The sequence below is a fragment of the Hypanus sabinus genome, chromosome 23, assembly GCF_030144855.1.
Source record: "Hypanus sabinus isolate sHypSab1 chromosome 23, sHypSab1.hap1, whole genome shotgun sequence".
NCBI lineage: Eukaryota > Metazoa > Chordata > Chondrichthyes > Myliobatiformes > Dasyatidae > Hypanus > Hypanus sabinus.
Genome location: NC_082728.1, coordinates 27,806,221 through 27,822,175, shown reverse-complemented (window position 1 = coordinate 27,822,175; position 15,955 = coordinate 27,806,221). Strand labels below are relative to the sequence as shown.

At 38.4% G+C, this 15,955-nt stretch overlaps 1 protein-coding gene across 15 annotated transcripts in view; it reads left to right on the top strand.

The window, feature by feature from the left end:
- Positions 1-15,955, top strand: part of rbfox3a (RNA binding fox-1 homolog 3a) — a 653,715-nt gene that overhangs the window by 595,030 nt on the left and 42,730 nt on the right. For all 15 annotated transcript variants that reach the window (XM_059948617.1, XM_059948624.1, XM_059948625.1 and 12 more), the window contains one exon: positions 3,910-3,963. In XM_059948617.1, coding sequence (XP_059804600.1) covers positions 3,910-3,963 — 54 coding nt within the window. The remainder of the gene's footprint in view (positions 1-3,909; positions 3,964-15,955) is intronic.

Here is a 15,955-nt window from a genome sequence, read left to right as displayed (position 1 = left end):
TCAGAGCAGGCCCTATTTATTCCCATTCTTTGCCTCCTGCCACTCAGCTAGTCTTCTATTCATACTATGATCTTTCCTGTAATATCATGGGCTCTTTTTAGCTAGTCTTATGTGCATCACCTTGTCAAAGGCCTTCTAAAACTCTAAGTAAACAGCATCCATTGACTTCCTTTTGTCTATCCTCAAAGAATTCCAACAAGTTTGTCAGACAAGATTTCCCCTTAAGGAAACTATTCTGACTTTGGGCTACTTTATCACTCCCCTCCAAGTACCCCGAAACTTCTTCCTTAGTAATGGACTCCAACATCTTGGACAGTCTAGGACAAGTGGGCATAGCCTCAGGATAGAGGGGCGCCCTTTTGAAACAGAGATGCGGAGAAATTTCTTCAGCCAAAGGGTGGTGAACTTGTTGCCAGGTGCAGCTGTGGAGGCCAGGTCATTGGGTGTATTTAAGGCAAAGATTGATAGGTTCTTGATTGGACATGACATCAAAGGTTACGGGGAGAAGTCCAGGAACTGAGGTTGAGGAGGAGTTAGGAAAAAAGAATCAGCCATGATCAAGTGGCGGAGCAGATTTGATGGGCCAGATGGCCTAATTCTACTCCTAGGTCTTATGGTCTTATCTTCTCAACCACCAAAATCAGGCTTCCTGCCTCCCTCCTTTCTTGCAATGACATTCACAACTTTCCATCTCTCTGGAACCATTCCAGACTCTAGTGGTCCTTGAAAGATCATTACTAATGCCTCCATAATCTCTTCAGCCACCTCTTTCAGAAGTCTGGGGTGTGGTCCATGTAGTCCAGATGTCTTATTAACCTTCTGACCTTCTGGCCTCCTTCAGGCACCTTCCCCTTAATAATAACAACTACACTAACTTCTGCCAATGAACACTTCTGAATTTCTAACATTCAGCTAGTGTCTTCCATAGTGAAGACTGGTGTAAAATACTTATTAAGTTTTTATTTATTTGTTCCCCCATTCCAGTGTCATTTTCCAGTGGTCCTAATATACATTCTCGCCTCTCTTTTTCTTTTTATACAGTATATCTGAACAAAATCTTTGGTATCCTCTTTTATTGCTAGCTTACCTTCAGATTTAATCTTTTCTCTTTCAGTGTTTTTTTTTAATTGCTTTCTCTTGGTTTTTAAAATCTTCCCAATCCTCTAACTTCCCACTAATTTTTGCTATATCATATGCCCTCAACTGGTCGTTTTATGCTGTCTTTGACTTCCAAACATGGTTGCCTCACCCACCCTTTAGAATACTTAATCATCTTTGGGATGTATTTATCCCACACCTTCCAAAAGCCTCCAGAAACTCCTGCCATGCTATTCTACTATCATCCTTGATAGTGTTCCTTTCCAATTCACTTTGGCCAGCTCCTCTCACATACCTCTGTAATTTCCTTTACTCCACTGTGATACTGATATAGAACCATAGAACATTACAGCACAGATATCAGACTGTATCTTCTCCTTCTGAACTGCAGGGTGAATTCTATTATAGTATGATCACTCTCTCCTAAGGGTTACTTTATCTTAATCTCCCTAATCAAATCTGGTTCATAACACAACACCCAGTCCAGGATTGCCTTTTCCCCTAGTGGGCTCAACCATTGAGCTGCTCTAGAAAGCCATGTCAAAGGCATTCTACAAATGCCCTTTCTGAGGATCCAGCACCAACCTGATTTTCCCAATCTACCTGCATATTGATAGCCCCCATGACTAATGTAACATTGCCCTGTGTGGGCTATACAAATCTGAAACCAATAACTTCTGAATGACACCAGTGGAACAGAAATTCCTGAACATCCAGGATCTTTAGAGCTTGTGATTATTGAGTCCTTCACACTAAATGGCAAAGCTTTCCTTCCACTCCCATTGTCAACGGAAAACTATGATAATTGGCAATCCTCCAACTACTAGTGACAAGAGAGTCTTTTGAACATCAATGATATTTTGTTCCATTTGTCATTGTTGTTTCATGCCATGAAATATAATAAAATATTTTTTCTTACTAATTAATTGAAATTAGAACAACCTCAAGTTTGTTGTTTCACCCTAATTAGGTTCATTAAATATTTCTAAATTGAGTTCTGTGAATAGAATCCTAGTGGCTAGTGTCTGAATTTTGAATGCCTTCAATTATATCCTGGTAGACAAACAGTTATCTTTTTGTTTGTTTCGTTCAAAGCAAGTGGTAGAATTGACTTCGAGATGTAATCCTCACCATGCCTTGATTGATATAATGCAATAGAACATAGTCAACTTGAAACATAATGCCTTCATCTCTAAATTTTGGTCTCTCCATTTGAATCAGATATCAAATAGTTTAGAATATCAGAAAATTGGTGCTGAGGTGCTGATTTTTGCAAGAGCATTTAACCTTATTCAAGAGTTTATCACAAATTGCTAGCTAAAACCAAGAATTTGTATTTGTTCCTTAGATTGTTGCATTTAAAAACATCAACAGCTGATTCATAAAATATATTTTAATTATGTATTTAGGAGTTGCATCCAAATACCTAAATAAGAGTTTAGTTATCTATTGGGTGTCTTTAATGTACTAAGGGAATTATACTAATTCAGAATTTCACTGGTTTGAAGAATCCATTAAATTATAATCACTTTGCTGTTTCTTACTAATAAAACTAAATTTCTTCTTACAGCTTAAATTTAAGCATGTAAATGATATAGTACATGATACATCATATAATTTTATATCAATTTTGCAGCTGAAATTCCTCAGTAATTGTTAAGATAAATCACACAGAAATGTAACACTATTTCAATTAGCCAGTGCAGCAAAAAGCAGGCAGAATATTTGACATTGGCTTTCATGTTAGCGGTGGATAGTTGCACTTTATTTCACTGGCGTGTTTGTGTTGCAAGTAGTTTTCCTTACAAGTGCAGTTTACATTATAATTCTGCAATTTTCCTTAAAGTGTTTTTTAATTTTAATCTTATTAATCAAAATTAGTTAGTCCATTGAAATGTGCCAGCGTTGAGAGTTTTCATTTTCTGCGCTTATCTATATGCAGTTTCAGATCAGCATTATTTTAAATGCATTAAAAATAACCCCAATTGGATATTAATGTCATAGCTTGCACTGCTCTTTCAATAATAATGAAATATTTGGGTCAATTTTCTTTCATGGCTAATTGAAAAGCAGATTGATTCTCTTTTAAATAAATACCGTTGCAATCATTTTTAAACACTCCCTATTGTCTCCATGGAGAGGTAAGGAGTTATTCTCTGCTCTTTTTAAAATTTATAACACATCCCATTTAAGTAAAGGGTTTGATGGCTTTGCAGCAATGAGTGAACAGAGGCCACATCCCCTGTGATAGGTATTGGTTCAAGTTAAATGTATATACGGTAAATGAAACGGGAGCAGAGCGAACATTCAGAACAAAGGGTCATGTACCGAAGCCGGGACTAAGTTTGTGTTATGTAACAGCTATAAATGGCTGTGTCCATACATATGTGTTAAAGATTTATTGCTTTCTTCTAAATTAGGAGTTCCCAACCTTTTTATGCCATGGACCAATACCATTAAGCAAGGGGTCCGTGGACCCCAGGTTGGGAATCCCTTTTCTAAATGATCTTCATGTGTTTATACTCACTTCTATTTTATCTTGTTAACATCCATTATTTTCCTAAATGTCCTCCTCTATTTGTCTTCAGAGCTGTTTAACTTTTTTGAGCTACATAGATGATTGCATAGATTATGTATTCCAAAAAAAAAACAAATACAAAGCTACATCACCATTGTAATTAGCAGCCCTGGGTGTGTAGAAGTGGTTATTGCGTTGTGAATGAATGCAAGCGCTAAGCACTGGGGTTAGCTATGATGAATGAAGTTTGCCACTGCAAAGCTGTTTCACATCAGACCTGTCTCTTCTTTCAGGCTGGAAATTAAATCCAGTCGTCGGAGCTGTCTACGGCCCAGAGTTTTATGCAGGTAAATAATTTTACAAGTCAGAAAATAAGTGAAAGCAATAAAGAAACTTGCAGGAAAGCAGTATGAAAAGAAGAAACAGAATGATTGAAATGAAAGCAGGTGACAGAAAGAGCTCATTTTTCATTTTTATTTCCTTTTCCTGATTCTGTACCAAATCATCTTTAATGGATGCCGCCTTCGCTTCAAAGCAAGGCAGTCTGTCGAGCTCACTTGATTAATTTACCACAAATCTTTACTCTTCCCTAACCGTACTGCTGCAGTTTGCCAAGTCTAAATGCTGGCATATGTTCTGCATTCCCTGGAGAGGCAGTAAATAGCCGTCTTTGCCTGGCCACATTCTTTGGATATATTCACAAATAATTATAGAAGGATTTAATATACTTTCAAAAGAAATAAACTGGATAGACAGTAATTAATCACTGTTTATCAGCAGGCTCTCTATACTGGAATTCAGTGCTATCAGTTACAGTAAATCCAGAGCCAATGACAACTAAGTCTCCCTTCATTCATCCCCAGGCTTAGTTTTATTACAGTCAAATCTGCCTCAGCACAATGACAAATGGACCAGTAACCTGTTTAAACGGACTATATCCCTTTTCTGCTGCCCCGCATAGTCCAATTTTCCGCCGAGTATTTTACATAAATATCTCCTTGTTTTGCTTACTGAAGCCTTCTCACAGTTAGAAATTGATTTAAAAACTCCTGAGTATAGCTTTTAAACCTGCTGTAACCAGCATCCAATGATCTGCTTGTCGACTTTCAGATAGTTCCATGAATTCAAAATGAAGCACCCACCGATCCTCGCATGCAGGAGGTACTTTGAAAGTCGGGTTATCTGAAAGCAGATCACCGCAACGATGTTTAAATATTATTGAATTCTTGCCCAGCTTACAAAATGCATGATCCACTTGGTGGGCAATATAGGATAAAGAGTAAAATCATCTCTATTTTAATTACTTCATCTTCTTAAGAATTTCTTGTAAAATCATGTTAAAATTAAACAAAATATCAACAGAGGGCATTTCCTTTCTGAAGACTTCAGTGCAGTGGGTAAAGTCTATTTGAAGCCATTCCTCCAGACATATTTATTCTTTTTATTTATTTGTTCAGGCAAAATTGGTGGTTGCTGGCAAGGTCATTTATTGACCTTTCCTAGTTCCCCTAGGAATTCAGTAGTTAACCATTTAGGTGTGTTTGGAGTCATATATAATCCAGAACAGATGAGATTTTATTGTGTTCGGATAATTTCATTGTAACCTGTCTACTTTTTAATTATATAATTATTAGAATTTATATCTCCAGTTGCAATGGTGGGGTTCAGTTTATATCCTCAGTGCCGTTATCTAGCTGCTTAAGACTTGACCACTGTTGCCTGTGTAAAACCTCAGGGAGAACAAATCTGCCTGTCAAACTTGTCATTGAAAATCTTGGGCACTCATCTCTAGTATGGAATTATTCAGTGGAAATATCAAATTAATTTATATATAATTTACATCCCCTTGTTGCTAACTCTACTTTCATAGTTCCCTAAAGTTAACTGATGCACATTAATAAAGCAACTACGTTATTCTAATCCTTGGATTTGTTTTCGATTCTCCCCATAGCTTCATCCTTCAGTCCTTCATCTCTCCAAGGTATCTCCAGTTCCCCCGGTTTTACCCTCTTCGGTGCCATTAATCAGTCCACTGCTGGTGACAGCACATTCTGCACCCTCAGGGCCGAATTTAGAATTCATTTCCAAACCTTTTTTTTACTTCTCTGTCCTCCTTAAAGATGATGATTCAATGCTGTTTGTCTTTTTGTGCCTGAGTAGTTTTCTGTCCTAATACTCCTTGTAGCTTGGAGCAGATTTTGTTTTGATAAAGCTTCAGTAATGTTTCTTAGGAGGTTTTTCTATGTTTAATAGGCTATATAAATATGCTTTTATTGTTTGCAGTTAGCCATGAATGGGCTTCCACCTGGGTCTCCAGTTTTATGTGTTATTTTGTGTATCACTTGAAGACATTTTTGAGGGATGTAGATTACCACAGAAATATTAGGGATCCTCTCTAAAGATATATTGAGAAGTTACATTAGAAGTTCTTGTACTTAAATTAACCAGACCAATGCGCCTTTAAAGAGTAAGACATTCTGCAGTTGCTGAATTTGCAGCAACTTTGGAGATGCATTCTTAAAATGTTCTGCTTGTCAGTATCTCTCAGAAAATCCTTTTGATCACACTTACTGTGTTGCTAGAATTATCTACCTGAGGGAATTTTAACTGGTTACTCTGCTGTCTGATGACTTGCTAAGGCTTGTTCCAGAGGTGCTTTCGGCAACCTCAGACTAACTTTCACTGAATACTGAACGTTGACTAACCCTGACCTAAGAGGATGGTGCTGCATTTTGATCCTTCCAGCAGAGTCAGAAGTGGGTACTTTTGGTCAAATACCCCTTCCTTTCATAATTCTTTTGCCAGTATTTCTGCTGGTCTGCTGTCCATCAGCCATTGACTCCTTGTTGGATAACGAAGCACACAATTCGTCTTCTACTACCTTGTCCAATTACTTTATGAGTCTTGACAGTACGTGACACTGGGCTACTTATCTACTAACTCATAACCGTCTAGCCCGATGACAGTATGTACAAATGGTTGTATAGTGAAGGTGAGGACTTTCCTCTTCATGACTCAGGATTGCTAAGTTCAACCTCTAGTGCTGCTCCCCCTCCCCAGATCTGAGCAATCTGTGCTCATTACTATTGTCCAGCTTCTTCTGACATTTAATGGCGGTTGGCAGTCCAATTTAAGTCGCAGTGCCACCACCAGCTGGACTGGAGTGTGGCATAGAGAATTGGGGAATAAAACCCTTACTACTTCTTTTACAAATGAAAGCTAAATTACCCCAAAAAGCCCTGCAGATTGTAAGTAGTGAAAGACAATACTGTGACTTAAATTAAAGTCACTCCCATAACTGAAGTTTTTAAATGAAAACGATCAACACCCAAAGATGGTAATGAAGCCTGCATTTGATTTATTTCAACCTTATGTGCTTCACACTCTAATAGTATGTGTCCAACTGTTTCATAACGATGACAGAACCTACACAACCCAGAGTGATGTTTCCCAACAAGATATAAGGAATGATTAAGCATAGTATGCCCAATTCTAAGTTGAGTCAATGTAATTACTTCTTTTTTACCCCTTTCTCCCTTAAACCTAACAGTTTTATATATTCTGTACTGGTGCCCATATGCCCATTATCCCACAATCCCATTATTGTCCAGCTGTGCACTGGTTCATCTGCAATAGTGGAAGATTAACTAAACATTTGGACCAATAATTAGTGTGCAGTATGTTATCAATTAGTCAATTAACCCAATGCTGAAAGTACATTGGAAAGGTTGCTCTTTATTTCTGTTACACTAATGTCAGCCATCTTCCAAAGAACAATATCAGATCAAATGTGTGACTGATTCAAAGAGAAGATGATTAATCCGCTGTTTAATCTTCTTTTGATTAGCATTTTAATTGAATAATCAGCACAGCTGTAATAGCTCATTCATTTATTATTGGTTGCAATGAGGTAATTGTGATTGAGTGTGTTCCCTTCCAAACAATTCTACCCTGAAAATAGATAAAACAAAATTGAGAATGAGAATGTCTGGAACAATAAGTCCCCAACAATAGGACAGAGTGTAAGGTTGAAGTATGCCTCCTGTGCAATACTGAGATAAATAGGATTGATCAGCATCAATCCAGTGATTTCAGCTACACTGACTAATATTACCTTAATTGCACAGAACACATTAACTGCAAGCATTAGTTTTTCCATATGTTGCAAACATATACACAATGCACCATAAGCTGAATACTCCCGTGCAGAATCAGTGGTGCTCAAAGTATTATTGGAGGCCGGAAAACCCAACACATGTACAGTCATTAGTATCCTGGTCGGTACATGTTTCTGCTAACGCATGAACTTGTCAGTTCTGTGCCAGAGGGAAATATGTGATTGATGTGAAAGATGCGATTGTCCATCATCAAAATGTGTATTGGATCCCAAGCAGTTAACTCCTCTTGTTAGACTACACCGAAACAGCATTCTGCCATCTCCAGATACAGGGGCCAAGGCAGTTCAGATCACTTTGATTTTGGCCCTGGTCAGAGATGGCCCAATTATATTGCGATGATTAGGATAGGTGCACTAGTTTAATTTTAAACATTGTTAGAGAAATTGAAGGTTGATGTATTAGTGTAATACATAGGTACCTTTTTTGTTGCTTTTACGTCTCCAGAGATGGTCAAATCACTGAGGCCTGATACCATAGTAAATTTTTTGTCATTCCAAAAGAAAATCTGTGGTGCTCAATTTCAAATTTTATGTGCCAAATTTCAAGTCTTTCTACACTGCCTATAAAAGATTGAACTTCTTACCACCATTAACCAGCAAGCTACAGCGAAGAATAGGGAGTTCCTAACCAGACATGTTTTTTTCACACTTACCCTTCAGCAGATGCCAGGATAGAGTGCTTCCTCAACATACTGATGAAAAAGAGGCATGCCAGCATAAGATATATGGGGCCTATTTCCAGGAGGAAAAATAAAAGAATATTGCTATGTTTGGATTTGGAATCCAAGGAACCTGAAGGGTTTGAGACACTCTAAGGCAAAGTTCTGCTGTGCTGAGGCAAACGGGTTCCAGCAATTTATCCGCAACGATGATTGAACCGTATGCTAAGATGTGCCCTTGCCCTGGGCTTCAAATTCTGGAGGTCACAATCAGGTGTGACCTGAGTAGGTGAGGTTGATAGGTCAAAGACTTTGAAGCCACTCACTAATGACAATAATCTCAGCAACAGAATCATGAGGCCAATGCCAAGAGCAAAGGCAGACAAAAGGGAATTGACAATCCACGGCATTTCTGAAGAGTCCCATCTTTTAAATGACACTAAACAGATGTATCACCTTCCTTGTCAAGTAGAAATATAAAGGTTGCAAAGCACTATTTCAATGGGAGATTTCCTGCTATCAAATCTCAAAAGTACAGAAAAGGCAGATTATTTGGTCCTTGCTTTTTGCTGCATCTTGCTGTTTCAAAATTTGCTGCTGCATTACTCTTCATTATGACATCAATTATACTTAAAAATTGTGGATCATTGACTAAAAAGGACATAGGAATATTGTAAGCTTATGAAAGATGCATTTTAATCATGAGTCCTTTATTTAACATTGGGGATGACATACCTGTATTTGAACAGCATCTGGAAGCAAACTTTCCCACAAAGAGACGAGGCAGAGGCAAAGAAGCATGAAGCCAAGATAGCTGTGGAAACCCAGGACCATTATTTAGAGTAGGCACTCTAAACATAACTCCTTGTAGAAAGAATTTGGAATGGAAATTCAAAAAGGAGAGCTAAAAATTTAAAGCACTCATCTTGTTGGCTGATTTAAGGAGTTATGCAAATTCTGGGAGTCAAGTAAGGCTGGAAACGAAGTTCTGCCTGTACAAATGTGCTAGTGCCCGCAAGATGCGTGTATGGAACTCTTCATGTGTGAAATGTTTCGCTCTTTGTTTAAATTGCTTTTAATCTGTGTGATTGACTCACAGAAATAGTTTTGACTGCTGTAGCTGTTTCAAGGTTGCCAGAAACAGAGGCATTAAAATGAATTTAAGGATTGGATCAGTTGGTCCAGCTGATGTGAGCTGAACTCAATGTGACACATTCAGTGTAAAATCTACTGCCACACAGAACGAAATCCGCATCAAGATTACTCAAAATAGTAGCTCTTAACAATTTCAAAATATACTGATCTAATCCTGTAATTTGGTCACAATTTTAAATATTAAATGTATATATTCAATGTACAATCTTAAGTTCACTATTTCTCATGATGTGCACTTGATTAAAAGTAACCATTCAATATTTGCATAGGATAAACAATGGTCAGTGCCAAATGGTCTCCCATAGCCATCTTCACAAAGTCAAACTCTGATAAGTAGAGTTAGCAGATATTAGAAGAATAAAATGAAAACATTTATTTCAGAAATTAACTACCTAAAATTCTTTTACATTTAAGGTGGTTAATTTCTGAAATAAATCTTTTCAAGTGACTGATAGATTCTGAAGAAATGTCATTAAGTTGAAATATTAGCCCCATTTTTCTCTCTCCATGGCTGCTGCCTGATCTGCTGAGTGTTTTCATAATTTTCTGATTTTTACAGCATCCATAATATATCATATTTACATAAACCCTTAAACATAGGAAGACATTCTTGTAAAATCACAAAACTAACATGGATTAAGGGCTGTTCCTGAGTAATGAATGGATTCAATTTTGACAGAACTACTTTAGTCAATTTTGTCCTTGTCAGAAAATACTCAAAAAAACATTTGATATGATAACCAGACTTCTACGGTGTTGTAATGAATGGCATCAAGAGTGCTGATAAGAAAAAACAATTACTACAAGTAGAGAGTGAGATGAAACGAGTTCAGTCATTTTTAGGAATGAACACATGTATTAAAGATCATACTTAGGAATTTAATAATATTTTGGGAGCTTGTTCATATATAATGGATGTCCAAAAGTCAGGTATTCATAACCCAGAGATGGCTAGCTTCGTAAAGATTGAGAAGAGAAGTATTGGTCAACATATACAAATCATTTGAATACTGGGATAACAAAAGTGCCACGACTTGTTCATAGTTGTGCAGAGAATGTGAGAGTCCCAGGGAAAGTAGTGTTGAGATATCTGTGGGCAGCAGGCTGCTATAAATCAAGAGAGCCGGGAGAAGTGAGGGAACACTCCAACTTTCTTGGCTCTACAAAAAATTGAAAAGAAGTTCCCTTTTTCATGATTAGGTTGCAGTGCTTCCTCCAAAACCCAGGATATTGAACTTTGTTTAAACAAGTGCTAGGCCATTTATTAGTGCATGCAAACTGCTACCTTCCTCTTAATGGTGACTTCCTTCAGGTTATCCCAGGCTCAAGGGAAAACTGATCATATTTCTTCTATTTTCTGTAGTGATGTTTACCCCACAGTGAATGCTCCATTTAGGAAAGGTATCAAGGTGAAGGATAACAGCGCCGAATGATTTTATTATGACACCAGGAATCAGATAACACAGTATTCTCGGCTAGAAAGCTGAAGTTTATTTTTATTTATTCTTCATTAAACATTTGCATTTCTCAATTATCAAAGACGTTATTCCCCTCAGAAGCAGGTCTTTCAGCCCACCAAGTTCGTGTTGAGAATCAACTACTTGTCTGTTCTAATCTGTATCTACATCTACATGTAACTATCACACTGAACAGCACTTGGTCCATGGCTCTCTATATCTAGCTGCCAGAAGTGTTCATTGAGATACTTGTTTGAGTGCCTGCTTCATGGTAGAGAAGACTTTTCCTTCAGATCCCCTCTGAACCTCCTACCATTTACACTAAATCTATGCTGTCCAGTTTTAGATTCAAAGTTCAAAAAGTTCGAGGTACATTTATTATCGAAGTATGTATACTTTATACAACCTTAAGATTCACCTCCTAACAGGCAGTCACAAAACAAAGAAACCCAAAAGAACCTATTAAAAACAAAAGAAGATCGTCAAACACCCAATGCGCAGAGAGATAAAAAAAAAGCATATTGTGCAAAAATAAAGCAAGGAAATAGCATTCAGAATTGAAGTTCACTATGCCAGGCATCACTGCAACCTATCGAGATGTTCACAAGTTGCAGGGCATACCCTCAGTCCCACACAGATTTGAGCAGACTGGATGGAGCAGCAAGCTGAACCAGCCCATCTCTCACATCTGACTCCAACACCCCGACCATTTCAATCTGGCCCGGCATTTAAGCCAACCAAACTTGGGTCTCTCCTCGCCTTGCCTCGGCCACCAAAGCTAGGGCAACAGTTGCTCCATCCATACCCCTCATAATTTTGTGTACTCCATCTCATCTTTAGTTATTAATACTGAGGAAACTGTGTCCACTAACATAACACATTGCTGGTCCCCTAATAAACCCTCTGTGTACATGACTGGCAATGGAGGCTGCCGCTGAACATTTGTCTGACCTAGATACTGTCTTCCCTAGCTCTATGAACTGGTTGCCAGATAGATCAGAGAAGTGGGCACCACTGTGGTTGCTTCCTGTTCACCTTCCTCCCTTATTAGGACACTACCTCCAACCACAGCCAGAGAAGCCAAAGCTGTAAAATTTCACCCCCTTTACCCATCTATCTCTATTCCAGTAGTTCCTTGATAGGCCGCCCAGTTGCTGGCTCACAAGTCATTTATGCCTTTGCATCTACTACAGCCACTTTATGACTTCTCTTCACCCTTCTCTGGTCTGTCTGGGACTGTACCTAGCACAGACATATTTCAAAATTGGAAAAGGATATGGCTTGGAGAGGAACTGGAAGTGATGACCTGCTGTCCCGTTACTACACAACCGCCATCCATACTACCTCACACCCTCCAGCCCTGACACCCACTGATGGTTCAGCACCCTCCACTCTTCTGTAAACATTTGTAAATTTCATGAAGCATCAGTCAAACCACTTTCCAGTGGACCTCACATGGGAAAGGTGTTGGGAGAAGCTCTCATTGAGCTTTATTTTTTTCCCCAAAAAAATCTCACTGGACTCAATTAGGACCAAATTCTGAATTTGTACTTTTGCTTCATTTTCAAAGCACATTGATAACATGTCCCACTTCTTCATTACTTTGTTTTTCTTGCTGCCACTTTCAAGGACTTGTATCCCAGAATCCCTTTGTTTATCAACAGCATTTGGGGCGTTGCTATATACTGTCTGCCTTGCAGAAAGTTTGTTCCCTTGCAAACATTACTTGTTTCATCTTGCATGCATTGGAGATAGCTAGAATCAGGTAGTGCCTTTGGACTGATCCAAAAACAGCAAGCAGAACAAAAGCTTAATTCTCCAAGAAGGAGAAAGACATCCTTGCTGTTGATAAATGCCCTTTGCACCTGGTTTTGCACTGGTGTGATGGTAGCCATCCTACCCCTTCCTAACCCAGACTAACTGGCAGATTATTCCACAGGTACTATTGCACTTGAACCTGTTTATTCCTCGTATCTTCACCAATTAACCTACAATTTCTTCAAATGATGTTAGATGAAGTGAGGACAGAATTTTACCATTAACTACTTTGTAGATGTGAGGAATAATTTAAAAAAAAAATATATATATATATATTTAAATTTGCTCTAAGTGCAAGAGCAGCATTAATGTGCTGAAGTTAGTACAAACCGTCTTTACACTACTTCCAGGCACAGTATATCTATCCTAACCTTGGGTGCTGCCAGTGCACTTTGTATATTGAGAGGGAAATTAAGGGTCAGAATTTATCTTCACATTGAATGACAGGAATGGATTAGCATGGCTTTGTTCATGATAAATACAATCTCACAAACATGATTGAATCTTTTGAGAATGTAACTAAGAGTTTTGATGAGGAGATTACAGTAAATGTTGTCTGCATGAACTTTACTAATGTCTTTGATAAGGTCCTACATGGTGGACTAGATCAAGAGATTGGAGCCCGTGGGATCTCTTGGCATATGGACAAGTTGAATCAAAAACTGCTTTCTAATAGGTGGCATTGAGTGGTGGTGGAGGTTTACTTCTATGATTGGAAGACTGTCACCAGTTGTGTAACACAAGGATTGGTGCTGGGATCCTTTATGTTTGTCATGTTTATTAAAATCTGGGATGTGAATATGCAAAGTATGATAAGAAGATCTGCAGAAAATACAAAAATTGCCAATGTTGTAGATAGTGAGGAAAGTTGTTTAGGTCTACAGCAGGATACAGATCAGCCAGAAATTTGGACAGAGCAATTGCAAATGGAATTTAATGCTGATGTCAAAAGCCCTGTTCATCACCAGAGCGAAGGAAAGAGTTGGAAATATTACTGCTGACTTAACCCACCTATTCACCAAATTGCCATCAGGGAGATGCTACAGATCCATCACCACTAGGACCACAAGTCAACTCCAAAGCTTCTTTCCTGTAGCAATGCAGTTTCTCAACAGGTGCAATATAGCTGCCCCTGCACCACATCCATCAAATGGTCTTTCCTGCTCTCTTTCCTCTGATTAGAATTACTTAAATTCACATTTACTTATTGATTATTGACACTTAACGCTCGTGGCTGTTTGCACTGTGGTCTTGTAAATTGGTGGTTGTTATTGTGTTGTCCGCTGTGCTATTTTCCTAAGTTTTACTCCTGGCACTGAACCACAATCAATTCTGGTATGTTTCACATACTGGTAATAAAGTGATTCTGATTCCGATCTGCATGGTGATGTATCTTGGGACGTCAAACAGTAAATGATAGGACACTAGGGAGTGTTGATGAATGGAGGGATCTTGGGCTACAAGTTCCTGAAAGCGGCAGTGTAGGAGATGGTGAAGAAGGCATTTGGAATGGTTGAAGACACCATATAATGTCATCAATATGCTTTAACTAAGTGTTTAGTGAGATTTTGGCAAGAAAAACTGTGTGGGGGCTCCCTCCCAAGACCTTTCTCATGTGAGATCCACTGGGAAATACGGGATTTAATTTACATAATGGTGGACTTTCAAAGATGTTTGGCCTACAGTATCATAAAATTAAAAAATAATAAATAATCTCTGCTACCAGAGGAACACTCAGTGGATTCCTTACCATGAGAGTGGCTATCGATCTAATTGCAATGCCACTGTTTCTCCAGAGGATACGTTCTCTGTTGATAATGCTATCAAATTTGGAATTTCAAATCTTGCGAGTTGCCCTCTAGAAGAAACTGTCTTGCACTGGTGGTACCTTTTACTCCAGTGTTTTTGATTTTAAAAGCTAATGATTCCGGTCACATAGTAGCACATTTGGATGCAGCGTCCTTTTTGGGGTGTTTTGTTTTACATGTCTTTTTTACGACTGCAAAATAATGCTGGACTCTAAGTACTGCAGGGCTACCCCATCAGCGAGTGGCTCATACGCAGTGGAGCTGGACACTGCAGACAATGTTACTGCCTGCTACAGAAAGGCATCAAAAGATTCGGAGTTGCTCCACAAAGGCATCAAGTACTGTAACAAAGAGTGTTTGGCTTGGACATTTCTCTAGTAATGAGAAGACCCCACTGGACAGTAATCATGTAAAAGGCTGCAAAATGTCTCCCTTGTTTATTGGGGAGACAGACGACAGGACAGCTGCAAGGCCTTTGTTGAAGTGTGGAGTAGGCCTCAAGCCGTGAGCTTGCCTGTTGCTACAGTTTAGGAGAAGAGACATGCTCAGTTCTGGGTTGGCCTCTCCCATCAGTGTTACCCTTCAGTATTCAGTCAGCAAAATGATGAGCTGCATTGGCCCCAGACGAATATTCAGCTGTATTTCATGTATGGATGAATGATAATTAAAGCTGAACATGAAATTGATTCACTCTCACCAGAATGGACAATAATTTTGTCCAGCCACCATTTCATTCAAAATTGTAATATGTTTTAAAAGTCTATGACATTTCTAGAAATAACAGTTAGTAGAGTTCACATAACTATGATTGCAAACTAATTTTTTCTTCAAGGTCAGTGTTCAGAATGTCTTACATAAGGCATTTTAAGATGTATAAGGATTCTGTCCTAATGAGATCAATAGAGACAGACAAAAAGGTGTGCCTGGACATAATGGGCAGAAGGGCCAATATCTGTGCTATATGACTATGATTATATAGTAGTGAAGGAAAACATTGATACAAATAGATATAAAATAGATTTTGCAGTAAGGTTTCACATCAGTGGCATTGCTGTTAGATCAATAGCCATTCTCATTGTAAGGAATCCATTGAGCGTTCTTAAACACAGAAGAAACAAGATCACTGCTGGAGCACTAACCCAACATCATATGTCTAGAAGCCATCAACAGAAATTAGATGATTTTCCTCTCAATATCATTTCTCACACCAGAAGTATCTTTTAAATGAGCTGAGCTCCAAGTGTCTATGGAAAACACTTCTAGGT